This window comes from Podarcis pityusensis, assembly GCF_964106645.2.
Source record: "Podarcis pityusensis genome assembly, chromosome: 3".
Lineage (NCBI taxonomy): Eukaryota > Metazoa > Chordata > Lepidosauria > Squamata > Lacertidae > Podarcis > Podarcis pityusensis.
This window is the reverse complement of record NC_138026.1, coordinates 56,125,645-56,139,709: the sequence shown is the minus strand read 5'-3', so window position 1 is coordinate 56,139,709 and position 14,065 is coordinate 56,125,645. Positions and strand designations below refer to the sequence as shown.

Sequence of the window (14,065 nt, the reverse complement as noted above, 5' to 3'; positions counted from 1 at the left end):
ACAGGTGCAAAAACTGTATGAGAGTTTGAACTATTAGCTATAGTCCCAATTATTTGTCAATGGCATATGAATATGTAACTGGCTTGTAAACACTTCTAAAGCCCTAATTAAAGCTGACTGAAATTGTCTGCTGAAACTAGCACCGTGTTGTTTTATGCCTCTGGAAGTACAGAAGGATGTACTTCTCAACAATTGCAACATTTTACTATAAATGCCAAGCCAAACACAATTGTCCAAATCCTTACACTTCCCCAATCCTACTCTTAATATATATATATATATATATATATATATATATATATATGAAGAGAACTAAAATAAATTTCTGTAGAAATAAGCATAGTATATGGTGAATGAAGGTTTATGCACTTGTGGGAACGTTGAGTAGAAAGAAACAAAGATCTGGCAGAGTAAAGTCAGATTAGGATTCACTTTTGTGCTGTGTGGCCCCAATCAAATCTGGGAGCTCTGTTGCGGTATAACTGGAATCTTTTTTTTTTTTAAAAAAAAAGAATTGCCATAGTTCAAAACACAAGCCAATGAAGCAGTGGCTTCCTTTTCTGTTGACCAGTTAAAGCTGTGTACATATTACTGTTTACTCTGCATCCAGTAACCTTCATTACAGTGGTACCTCAAGTTACATACGCTTCATGTTACATACGCTTCAGGTTACAGAGTCCACTAACCCAGAAATAGTGCTTCAGGTTAAGAACTTTGCTTCAGGATGAGAACAGAAACTGTGCGGCATGGCGGCAGCAGAAGGCCCCATTAGCTAAAGTGGTGCTTCAGGTTAAGAACAGTTTCAGGTTAAGAACGGACCTCTGGAACGAATTAAGTACTTAACCCGAGGTACCACTGTACATATCTTTAGGCACCAGGTGAAACAGTTTCTCTTCAACCAAACCTTTGGCTGATTAATGTTATATGGCTTTTTAAATGTGTTTATGGGAGGAGGATTATGGGTTTGTTTTTGTATTTTGTGTTCTCATTTTGTACTTTTATGTTGTGAACTGCCCTGTGATTTTTGGATGAAGGGTGGTATGGTATACAAATTTAACACACACACACACACACACACACACACACACACACACTATATATATTATATATCCTATTGTGCTCATGTGCAACTCCCATGAATTTCAGAAGGGTTTGCAGAAGAGAATTTCTCAGTGGATTGTGTTCTTAATTCTTAAAAGTCAATACAAAATTAAAGAGATATTTCAGTAGCCAGGGAAGTAAGCCTACTTTAAATATGTGAGAAGGAAACATTTCTTGTAACAGTTCCCAATTACTCCAGTTTCATTCCTTATGGTATTTCAGAGAGCAAAACCCAAGAGTCGTGCAATTACCATTATGTTCTTATTCCTGTAACAGGTTATATGTGCTAATGAAGAAAAACTAATTACATAGTAGTTGTAATCAGTTACCTAGCAAGCCTTTCCCCAAGCCTCCCTTCCAAACAAATGCCTGATTACATCAGAGCCCATCACATTTCCCCTTATTAAAAATGAAAAAAAATACACATAATGACCCAGGAAGTAGCTAAAAGAACAATAGTTGGGTTTTGCCTGCTATTAGAACTTTGATCTTCTTTGATCAGTGCTCAGCAGTTTCACTCAACTCTCTGTCTTTAATTTCATGAAACTACTTTCAATGAACTTTCCATGTGCTCTTCTTGGGTTAAAAGAGATCAGCACCAATTTAGCACACTGAGAAAGCGAAGCATGCACACACACATACCCATAATGTTTACTTTGAGAAGGGGAATCAGCTGAGCATCCAGCAGTTCTCAGCTGTGTCCCTGCATGGATTTGTGGAAGGCTAAATGGTAGAGACTGTTGATAGTAAGTAGTAGAGCTAAGACAAAAAATGATCAGAAATCATTTGTCTGAGGAAATTTCAGAGTTCCCCCCACTTGCTAAATTCCCACAAACTATTAAAAGAAGGCCACTTTGCAGAATTTTCTCAAAATATTCCCATCATTTTCTTCCCATAATATGGAACAACTCTAGATTGTGGTGGGTACAAAATTATGACCAGGTTGCCAATACAGTTTCTGTTGTCAGCTGAAGTAGCAGAATCAGGGGGGGAAATCCCGTAGGAAAAAGAAATAAGATATGCTATTGCCAAGGTCAGTGCTGGCCCACCCATGAGGCAAAGTGGTGACTGCCTCAGGTGGCAGAATCAATAGGGGCAGCAAATCCAGCCTCCAAAGTATGTATTGTCCACTGCTGTTGCCATGCTGGCTCTCAATGCTGCCTCTGCAGTGGCCTCTTGGCAAATAGGAGGCACCACTGATCTGATCCCACCTTTGTTCCTGATGTAGATATTCGCTCATTCCTTCTTCCCTGGCCGGTGGAGGTCACAAAATATATTGGGCTCGTCCTAGCAAACGAGTCCCAGTTGTGGCTAGTGCTCACTGGGCTGGTAGGGCAAAAGGCAGAGAGACCAACAGCAGATGGGACCAGAATTAATGACAGGTAGTGCCAGCTAATTCTATTATTGTTCCTATCCTTTTCCCTCTGGAGTTGTACCAGGGCAGCACTGAGACTAAGGAAGAAGGTGACAAACATTTCCACCCCCTGGAATAGTTGCAAGTAAGAAGGCAGACAGATGGTGGCAGACAGAGCACAAACTGAGGTTGGGGGAGCAGTGCCCCGTTTGCCCTGATGACCTAGCTTCCATTGTTAAGCCCCATCCAAATGGGGGGGGGGGGATTCCTTTTCCCACTAGAGAAATGTCTTCCTTTACACCAATGCCATGTTGACCAGCATCAAGTAGTTATTAATATTAGGGGGGGGTCCCCCTTTGTCTGTACACTTAGGGGAGGAACTAAGATATAGGAATGATACAGGAAACAGGAACAGCCAATGATAGCTTGGCTGTTTTCAAATTCTTCCACTTTTGGATTTTCAGTTATTGCTTTTCTAACTTATTGAAACTGTACTTATCAATTGGTCTGAAAGCTTCTTTAATGGATCATCTGGAGGAATTACAGCTAGGGGCTAATTAGACACCTCTGTCCCACAGCCTGTGCCATATGGTATCAGCAGCATGTGAGACCAAATTTACCACTAAGAAAAATCAGATTAATAAAGTTCTGATCACCTCAGAATTGCTGGATTAGTCAGCTATTTTGGGAGAAAGGGGCTTTGTTATTCTGTTGCTTGTTGAAGAGCACGCTCTTAGTATGAAACCAACAATCAAGTGCACTTCTGTTCAGTTCATAAGGTTACTTAATCAATGAAGTCCTACCCTCAAAACACAGAATCCAATTTCTTTCCAAATAGGTGTTTGCAGTAGCTTGATAAGTGGAATATAATGCTATACTACTGCAATCGACTCCTGAATAGATAGCATACACCTTAAATTAATCCCATTGAAATTGTTGCTGCAGATGTTGAAAGGAGATGCATTAAGCTCGATCTGGACTCTCTAGGACTGAATTCACAAATGTATGACATTATATGACAAAATGGAATAAGGTGTATTTTACCTGACTTTCCATTATAAAATAGCATAGTAAGAAATATTTGCGGAAAAGAGCACCTGAGTATTATTTTGTCCATTTCCTACCCCACCTTCATTTGGCAGCAAAACATATCTTAAAGTTCTTGGTAATGCTGGAAGTTTAATGAAATGTAAAGTACAATCCTCTACATGCCTACTCAAATGAAAGTCTTATTGAGTTCAACAATGAGGCAAATGGGTGTTGGACTGCATCTTAAGCCCATCACAAATTTTCAGTAGGTTTGCATGAAAAAACACATTACAATAAATTGGGATATTGTGCAGATAAACAATTTTAAATTCACAGGTTGAGCTGAGCAAGCTGTGGCATGTTTATGAAACACTTTACCCTGAGTGGTGAAAGTCACTGGTATCTGCCAGTACAATATGCCACAAAGATAGTGATGCTGATTAATTGCACATGAACTTTATCAGAATGACACCTCTTTAATAATGTGTTAGGTAATTATTTTAATGTATTAAGTACTTGTTTTTATTTAAAGTCTTAATGTATTAAGTAACTGCTCTATTATTATTATTTTCCCAATATTAAAGTAGAGTTCCATTTTTCTATTTTAAGGTGCATTAGCTTGTCCTTCTGGTGTGTCTCCTAAAAGCCCAGAAGTTTGTTCTGGATGAGGCATATGCTTCTTATTCTCAAAATCTCTCCCCCCCCCACCTCTGCTTTTTTCTGTTTTTAAGCTAAATTCAAGTTATCAAATACTGATACCATTTTTTAAATACCTAAGCTGATGGGAGCTCTAAAAGATATAACAACCAGGAGTGAAGTTGATGTGCTTAAAGAATTAAGATGGGCAATCTCTCTCAAGATCACAGAATCATAGAATTGTAGAGCTGGAAACTCTACATTTTTATTAGGGGAGACCCGATATAGTTCATGCACGCCTTTTGTATTTAATGGATTGTCTCCCAAATATCTATTTTCTTTTTCCCCTACTACACACAGAGTGCTGCACTTTTAAATATCAGATTTAGTCAAGAACTGCTGAATAACCTTGGCAAAACAAATAATAATCACAACAAAATTAAGATTTATTTAGAAAAAAGGTAATTCAGGCATATAAAAATAAATTTAAAAGCATGCTGTGTACTAGGTAGCTTTATTAGACTTAGCTGATGTTCAGTGCACTCCTAACTCCTTTGTGGATGATGTGTGTGGCAGTGGGGTGGGGGTGGTTGCTAGGACATTATCCTGGCCTCCACCGTGCTGCTTGTTGTCAGAGCTCCACCACAGTGGCCACCTAAGCTTCACCAAGTTGAGCAGGAAGCTATTGCCAGCAGATAATATTAAAATGGAGCTTGTTACATGGGAGTATTGGTGGCTTTGGATCCTATGTATGCAAAGCTCCATTGTGCCTCTGTGTAATATGAGGATTGGGACCCGCAGCTACACCAGTCTCAGACTGTCCAACTGCCCCTATTTTCCAGGGACATCCTGAATGTACAGAAGCCACCTCAGTTTTTTATTTGACCCCAGAAGGTCCGGCTTTTCCTTAGGATGTCCCTATTTTCATTGGAGAATTGTTGGAGGGTATGGAGTTATGTGACCCCAGAACCAAGTGGATAAGTAACTATACAACCTTTAGAAGACATCTGAAGGCAGTCCTATATAGTTTTATGTTTTATATGTGTTGGAAGCCACCCAGAGTATTATCCTCCTCCTCCTCATCATTATGGAATAGGACGTCCCTATTTTCTTCGGAGAAATGTTGGAGGGTATGCAGTCTGGAGCAATTTATGGTCTCTGCACCAATTCTAGGAAGCAATTCTACATAGATGTATGCCACATGGACAGCAAAATCGATCAAGTATACCAAACAGATAGCAACCTGATCTCTTATTCAGAGGAGGGGCTCTACTGATGTGGAGTACAGATAGGCTGTCAGGCCTGATGTTTCGTGGATTTTCTTTTTCTTTTTAACCAAGCACTAGCAATCTGTTTAAAGTTTTCCATTGACCAATGAATTAGCATGCATATTATACAAAGGGAAGGCAAGAAGACAACTAACGAACAGAGTCTGGCACTTTATTAGATCATATAGAAAAGCATTTTCAACAGCTGTTTTACAAGTGTGTAACTCCTTCTCATAGAAACTACTTAAAAACTACTACTGGTGTAACCCCCTTTTTTTGAACTGTTCCAAAACCTTTTGTGGTATCTGGGCTGAAGTTTGGGAACGGTGGTTAAACTGTATTGGAAGTTTCAGCAGCAATATGTTTTTGGCTGTTTTAATAATAGTATTTCAAATGTGAAATTCAAGAAGGGCTAGTTTCCTCTTTTTTATCTTATTGTTATCCACCCTATGATTTCAAGGTTGGGCATCTTTACATTTAAATAATAAAAAACTAGCCCAAAACCTCAAGTGCAGGCTGCTGTGTATCCAACCATTTCTAACAGACCATAAATACAATTTCCCCTCTATTCTATCACCTTTAACTTCTCATTACCATATGAATTATTAGTTGAGAGTACAAAAATGGAAGTGTTCATGAAAGCTTGCCCAAATGTGCTGTATCTACAGTAATGGGGAATTTAATTTTGTAATCAGTTCCATTCTAACTGGTAGAGATGCTGAGGTTAAAAAAAATATGCTGCAAACCAATTTAACTGGAACCACAAGCATGCTTAATAGTATCTGCCCATGAAACTACCTTCAATATAACCCTACGCTGTTGGATCCCAGCACTATTTTCAATTTTCATTTGTTAGATATATGATCAACCATGTCAAATCTGCCCTGAGTAATAGAAGTTGGAAAAATAAAATGAAGTCATTTACTTAAAACATTTTGATAGCTATTTGTCCAAAAAATCCTGGTCAGATTTTGTGCTCAAAGGCATTTACCTACAAAGTTAACCAGATGCTTTGAGAAGAAAACTAATTTAATTTCACCGTTATCTTAACAGAACATCTGTTAAACCAATATCCAAAGAAGGTAATGTGTTCAAAATTAAATATCCTGCAGGTAGCCTTATTAGAATACACGCAACACTGAAATTTAACTGCTAACCACTTCATTATAAATGTGAACCACAACAATTTAATTATTTCTTTGATGGTTATAAACTAATAAGGCACCAATGCATCTCTAGTGCCAAATCACTCTTGTAGCTAATATGGAAGGATTAATACAATGAACAAATCACCACATTGTCATGTTAAAAAATTAATTTCCTACCTTTTAAACATTACAAAACACTTAGTATTTTTAACTGGTGTGTTAAACATCCTTTTGAAATGTAACATTTAACTGACTCACTACTGAAAATTTAATACCAGGAAGCTGGAAGTGCTACCTTAGGTATTTGTATGGACCTCAGGTCCTCAATGCATGCTGTGTATGAGAACCTCAACAGTCCATTTCATTATGCTCTTACTGTTACAGGGCTCTCTAGTAGGACTAATTCAGCCAGCTAGCCCTAGTGACTATCTAATGCTTATTAGATGGATTTCCCCCAAATTGATTTTTGATTTTTGAATTTTATTGTTATTCATGTTTTTATACTGTATTTTATGCTGCTTTTACAATTAAGTGTTTTAATTTTGTTGTTAGCCACCCTGAGCCCCGTTTTCTGAACCGGGAAGGGCGGAGTATAAATAAAAAAATTGTTATTATTATTAGTGTTTTATATGCACTCTAGCACTGTGACACCAGATGGCGATGTGGAGTCCCGTCTTTTGCCAACATGATTTCTCATTATGAAGTTTACAATGTGTTTTCCTGAAACACGTTTTTTAATGTGTCTAGAGATCCAGCCCCTGTCGCTGATCTAGCCTTACAGATAGTCTTCTGCACTCCATAAATCCCAGCAGCTGCTGCTGCAGCAGCAGCATGTCAAAGTAGACTGCTGCAGCAGCAGGTGTCTCTGGATCAATAAGGCTGAATCACAGCTAGGGAAGGCAGTCTTTTGCTCTGTTGGGCACTGCACCAGTGATTTTCCCATGCATGTGTATATCTCAGTGAACTTGTCATTTTATGCTACAGCCAGGAACATGCTTCATCACCGTCTCACAAAACCTTTCCAATTATAGATGTGTGGCATATTATTCTTTCACATATTCCAGAGCTTTGCCCTAGCACAAATAGGGTGGCCATGTGTGTTACTTTACAGAGGACAATTCTCTATTTGAAGGGCTGTCCTGCTCCTTACTGCAGAGGTTTTCAACCTTTTTGAGTCCACGGCTCCCTTGACCAACTACATTCTTTCTGAGGCACCCCTGTGGGGCTCAGGAGCCCAGTTATGTCACCCCTTGCCTGCAGAACTGGCAGCCCCTTACCCCTTTTTGAACAGCCTCCCTTGTGGAGTATTCCCTCAACTCCTCTTCTCTCCCCTCTACTTGGGAGTCCTCTAGGCAGCCACTGCCCCCCTCAGGTCTCTGAGCTGCCCCCTCTGCCCCAAAGAGAGGTGTTTCCCAGAGGCACCATTCGCCTGGGGAGCTTATAGCCAGGGCTACCGCAATAAACATGTGTGCAAGTCTTTGTGAGGCAGAGACATGAGAGGGCATCAGAGGAAGGAGGGAAGGAAAGAGGGAAAGAGGGACAGAGGCCAGCGTTGCCCACAGCACCCCTGTCCATCGTTCAAGATACCCCAGGGTGCCACAGCACACTGGTTGAAAATCCCTGCCCTACTGACTGGGTGGTGGGCACTAGAAGGACTCCTATGTTGTTAATTAGGTTAAACTGCTCTTTAATCCCATTACCTCTGGTGGTTCAGGTGAGGGAAGGGGAGTAGTGACCCCCTTTACGCACCTTTTTGGGTGATGGGCTCATCCTGAAGCTTGCTTTCTGGGCTCTGGGGTGGGATAGGGGCTGCCCTTGAGGCTAAACTGCTTCATTGAACCAAAGCTATGGGGCCTCATGGCGTGTGGGGTGGAATAGCATAGGCCTTCCTTCATGGTGGGTCTTGGGAATGGGAGGCAGGCTGGACAGAATTTCATCCAGGTCCTGCAGGCAGGGCTTTTGGTTGCCCTAAAGGCTGCAATTTATTTCAGATTCATGCTTGCTCCTGCACCAGTAGTGTTTCCCTCAGCAGGGTTTTTTTTAATGGGTTTTAATCTTAAATAAAGCAGTCCTAGTTCAACCCACCGCATGTGTCTTCTTTATCCGGCTATCAGGTTGCAATGCAGTTTGCTCACTACCATCTAATATGTTCATAGTTGGTTTGGTTTCCCATGTTCAGTTTCAATACTATCTCAAGTAGAAAGCACAGCTCTCCCCAAACCCATTCAAAAAGATTTAGAAAGGGGAAACAAGCAAAGGGAATGTCTCCGTTTATAACTCCCTTTTCAACAAATGTAAGCATTCTCTGCTACTATAATCCATGGCTTGATATTTAGTATCTCCAATTATTTGTCTCTTTGGAGTAATTGTTTATTTTAATGTGCGACAGTTTATCCTCAGTGACTTGCTACTAGTGCTTCAGACAATTGTTCTGCCTACATATCTTTTGCACAGGGACAGTGAGAGATAAATATGTACAATAAAATTAAGGCAATGTAAAATATTGTTGAAAGAAGCTAATATCTTTAAATCCAAACTATACCTTTGAAGCTAGTTAGGAAGCTTCACCTAGTTCAGCCTGTGTTTGCATGACTGCAATCTGGAGTGGGAGGGAGGATGGTGTTTGCAAACCAGAGCATATTATGTATGCATTAAGTTGCCTTCACTGGCTACCAGTTTCTTTCTAGGCTGAGCTCAAAATCACCTGGTGCTGAAAGCAGTCTTTAAAGCAGTCTAGGAATAAAGTCCTTTTCAGAAGCTAGCTCACATGTTAAAATCAACATATGAGCTGGGCAGATCTAGGTAGCCCCATCCCAAGAGCCCCCTTGATGTCCATGAGTTGAACATGTGTGAAAAGGTAAAACCTACATGTGTAGGGCGCTGACATCAAGGAACTGATATCAAAACATTTAAACAATAAAATTAATTCATTGCTGATGTTCTATTTGAATTACTGAACTCTATACTGGGCTACCATGAGAATGGTCTGGAAGCTGCAGCTGGTGCAGAATTTATGTAGTAAAATCCCATCTGGTTGCTTGGGCTTTCTCTGACCAATTGAACTAGAAACTCTGCACTATTATCTGTTTCTTAGTTTTTAGTTTCTTAGTTTTAAATTGTTACAACATGTGTTTTTACTGTTGAATACCACTTTGAGTTTTCTTTGTCTAAGTAATTTAGAAATATTACAAAAAACAAATAAAACAAAAACACAGAAAAATAAAACCATAGTAAAAAATTATCAAAACTACAGTGCAGCAGAAACTCATAAATCAAAACAGGACTAAAAACAAACCATTGGAAACTAAATATATTTAATCAACTAGCCACAAAAGTCTTCCCAAAGAGTCAGGCCTTAAAGGAAGGCTGAACAAAAGTAGTCTGCCCCATTCGATGGGGATGAAAGTAGTAGGGCATTAAGCTGAATATCATCAAAGAGGATGTTGGTTATTTTCTACAACAGTCAGTGTTGAGAAGGAAGAGAAAATTCTCAGCAAAGCCTTTTCTGAGAAACTTCAGCTCAGTTAATACTGAATGAAACTATATTGTTGCAGTTCACACTGATGCATAAAAGAAGAAATGGGCTTACAGGGGAGGACTGGAAGTAGGAGGGCAGTGGGACAAATGTGTGATGTTTGTGCCATATTAACAGTCAACACTGGCCCTGGAGGAACAGTGGATGGTGTAGTAGGGCACTCATTTGACCAACCATCAGTCATGTTGCTGCTAAGTAAGAGGTAGGGGGTGGCAGTAAAGTCTGTATGGGCAGATCCAATCTGGTGCTTTTGCCAGTGTGCTTGCCTTGCCATCACTGGCTTGCCCCTCCATCTCCTGGAAAGCAGCAACAACATGACAAATCTGAGGTGTGGTAAGTACTACCACCCCACTATGTCATCAATTACTGCCTCACTGAACTTTGTGGGACTTGCTTTGGGGTGGACCTGTATAGTACTGTGTTGTCTCCAGATTTAGAAGATTTTGGAGTGTCACTAGATGTATCTTTCTTAATGCCAAGTTACGCTTGATGCCATGGCAAGTTTGACTCCACAAGTAGAAATAAAGAAATATTTTCAGTTAATCCTGCGTTCAGTATAACATTGCAAATTCTTTCCATGCCAATACTTTCAAGTTACCTTCTTTAAAGGTAATAAGAGGAAAATGAAAATGTGGTGCAAACACCCAGTGTTGCTTTGTAGTTCTTTGAAATAAGTGCACCAGATGCACCTCCATTGAATCCAGTTTGTGAATTAGAAATAAATTCTGTCTTAAAAAATAACATAAAAAATAGTAAATTAGTCTGTTTCTACTAAGTAAGGCAGATATATGACTGGCAACATGGTGACTAGTGACTTAACAGTACTTGTGTAACAGGATATGCTCTGGGTGATACGAATTCCTGACAGCAAATTTTATGTGTATAGAGCGGCTTTCTAAAACATATCTTTTGTCCTTCTTTTTGTCACCAGGCTACATGATCATAATAATTTTGACAGGCTGTGAAAGCCACGCTGTCATAGGTAAGACATTAACAGTGACACAATGACATGAAGTGTTCTGAGTCCACTGCCAAACTTCAAACTATGTATCTGTCCCAGGCTATAATGTGATGTGAACAGCTCTGCTAGGCTCCTCACTGGCAGTTCTTTAACTGCTTCAATCTTATGAGGAGGTGGTAATCTCATCGTTCTGAATAGCCCATTATCGTTATCAGGGCTCTTTTCACTTCAATAAAGAGCAGCTGTAAAAAATGACATGACCTCTGTGACAAGGGGAAGGGGGGCGAAGGAAGCAGCCATTAGTAAACTTCTCCACAGAAGATATGCCAGTAGCTTGAAATGTGTTGTTGGCATCTTGATATTACTGAGTAATGACAGAAAACCAGTCGTACATAGGCAAGAGAAGTAAGCCTCGAAACGTACCTCTCCCCACCCCCACAAATATTTTATGTGGCAGAGAGCCATAAATCATACCCATATACAACAAAGTATACCCAGCTGGGCAATTATTAGACTGTAATTTTTACTTAGCAATTCCTAAAACCATCTTGTGCAAGATTATCTCTCATGGTTTACAACCTCAGCCATGTCCCTCGTGTAAGATAATGCTTAGCCCTATGCTTCCCTAAAGGTTACTTTTTATTCTCTATTTAGAGCTAATTCAGTGCAATATCTTTCTTTTTTAAAGATTCAATCTTCCTTTCCCAGCAGGAGGAAATGCTCAGGAGTGCCATTACACATTTGATGTCATATTTATTCTCAGCTGCAAATTCAAGTAATGCAAAGAATTCAATGTGATATCTATGAGACAATCTAACAGATGCTCTTCTAGATGAAATTCACAGTTTACCTCATTACTAGCCTGAATATTTTCTGCAACGTGCACACTAGAGTTTCATAGCCAAGATGGTTGCTGGTTTACAGCTAGGTCAAATCATTTTCTACATTTTTAGATTATTTCTATCACCATCTTATACTGTACTGACATTTTATATTAACATTCTAATCTCTGCAGGCCTGTGATGGATTGGTGATTGAGGACATCAGGAATAGGTCAGCATCCAGCGATACAGCTGTTACCAGGGAGTTTCAGAAATATGTAAATATATGTGACAAAGGAGAAGCTATTGAACTCAACAACCTAGGCCCCATCTGCACTTTACATTTATGGCAATATCAAACCATGTTAAACAGCTATAGCTTCCTCCAAAGAATCTTGGGAACTGTAGTTTGCTAAGGGCATTGAGGGTTGTCAGGAGACACCTATCCCCTCGCAGAGCGACAATTCCCAGAGTTCCTTGGGAAGAGGGTTTGATTGTTAAACCAATCTTGAAATTAGTCCAGGACATGTGGATCAGGTTGGTTTATACTGGAATTTGCAAAGATCAATGTCCTCAGGTGTCTCTACTCCCAGGAAAGAAACATATGCACTAACTTTACATTACTTTTGTGATAATGGTAACAAAATGCAGTAAGCCATCAGCATTCAGATTTAGATCCCATTGTTTTCTGTAGCTAAGAACAAACCTTAACTTTTGCTAGTGGCTTGTTTGGAGAGAAAGAAGCTATGGCTTCAGACTACACAAGCCAGCGTGGAAATGATGGAGCATCAAGTAAATGGAGATGCAGTAGAATATATACTTAATGTTCTCTAATAAAACTCAAGGCAGAAGAGCACCAAAGGGAAACAGAACTTCTTGCTCAGCCACAGGTGTCTTCTACATTTGTGAAAGGAAGTCCTCTGACATCACATACAATATAAGATACAACCAAAACTTTCGCTCCTTTAAATGTCCTTTATATCACAGACTAATCAACCCATCACAATAATCTTAACAAGGGGTCAAGGAGTAGAGAACGTAACACTCCAATGCTTTGGCTCACTATCATGCCTCAGTTCTCGCAAAACTATTTTATGTTTTCACATTAGGTTCACAACTATATAAAGGAACCAGAAAGCAGTAAGCTACATAATACAAATGTATTTATCCTTTGATTACGGTAACTATCAGCTTTGATAACTACAGATATGAAGTTCTCATTAAATGAAAGTATGAGATCTATGAAATTTCTCACATCTGAAGTCACACACAAACACACACACACCCTAAATTGCAAAAAATCACGTAGGTAGCTTGTAGACCTACAAGCAACAATTTAGGACATGCACAGCAAAAGGCATGCAATTTATTCATTGTTCCCAAGGTGATTTCTTCATTTATAAAAAATGGAAGGAGTTTAAATAGATACAAAGCAACATTCTCAGAATTCGGAGGGTGTTAACATCAGTTGGCTTAGATATATCAGATGGCAAATTACCTTTGATAGGTCCCCAGCCTCCAAGTAGAAGCAGATAACAAATACATTCCATGTAACCCAGAGGACTAACCAGACAGCGTACTGTAAAAAAAAAAGGGAAAAAGGAATAATGCATCATGAATCCCAAAATCAGCGGTGTTTAAATTAAGCTTAAACTACAAATCTCAAATGACAACAACACCCTAGTATTGTCGATGCATTAAAGCTATGTGGAGTTTCATTCATAAAAGAAAATATTTCCATTCCACTTGGAACAAACTAGTTATAGCTGCTGGTTTTAGAAAACTTGTAGGGGTATTAATATGTCATGTTACATAGAACTGCAGCTTGTGGCAATACTTTAGTGTAATATAAAGCTAAGGATCTCAGTATTTATGACAAAGAAGTTCTATATTTCTAAGTGCCATAGCTGCAGACGAAGATTTGAAATTCTAAAACTGCCTGATACAGGTGTAGAAATTCAGAAACTAGGTCAACGGAGAGTTTCTAACAGTGTAAGGAGGACAGGGGATAGGGCTTCCATATTTAGCACAGCTTTCTGTTACTCCTTGTAACCCTCCTTCTTCTCTCCATTGCATCTGCATTCATGGACCAACCTTCTATGCATCCCTTTTTATTTCTTTGCTAGAGTCTTTGCCAAAACAAACAAACAAACAAAAATTCCAAAACAACCTCTGATATTTCTACAAGACTAAATTAAGGGGGGGGGGCTTT

At 39.4% G+C, this 14,065-nt stretch overlaps 1 protein-coding gene across 5 annotated transcripts in view; it reads right to left on the bottom strand.

Annotated features, from left to right (window-relative positions):
• The window catches only part of NKAIN2 (sodium/potassium transporting ATPase interacting 2), a gene marked incomplete at its 3' end in the record, with an annotated part of 443,436 nt that overhangs the window by 191,072 nt on the left and 238,299 nt on the right, over window positions 1-14,065 (bottom strand). For all 5 annotated transcript variants that reach the window (XM_080999765.1, XM_080999762.1, XM_080999761.1 and 2 more), the window contains one exon: window positions 13,352-13,432. In XM_080999765.1, the coding sequence (XP_080855891.1) occupies window positions 13,352-13,432 (81 nt within the window). The remainder of the gene's footprint in view (window positions 1-13,351; window positions 13,433-14,065) is intronic.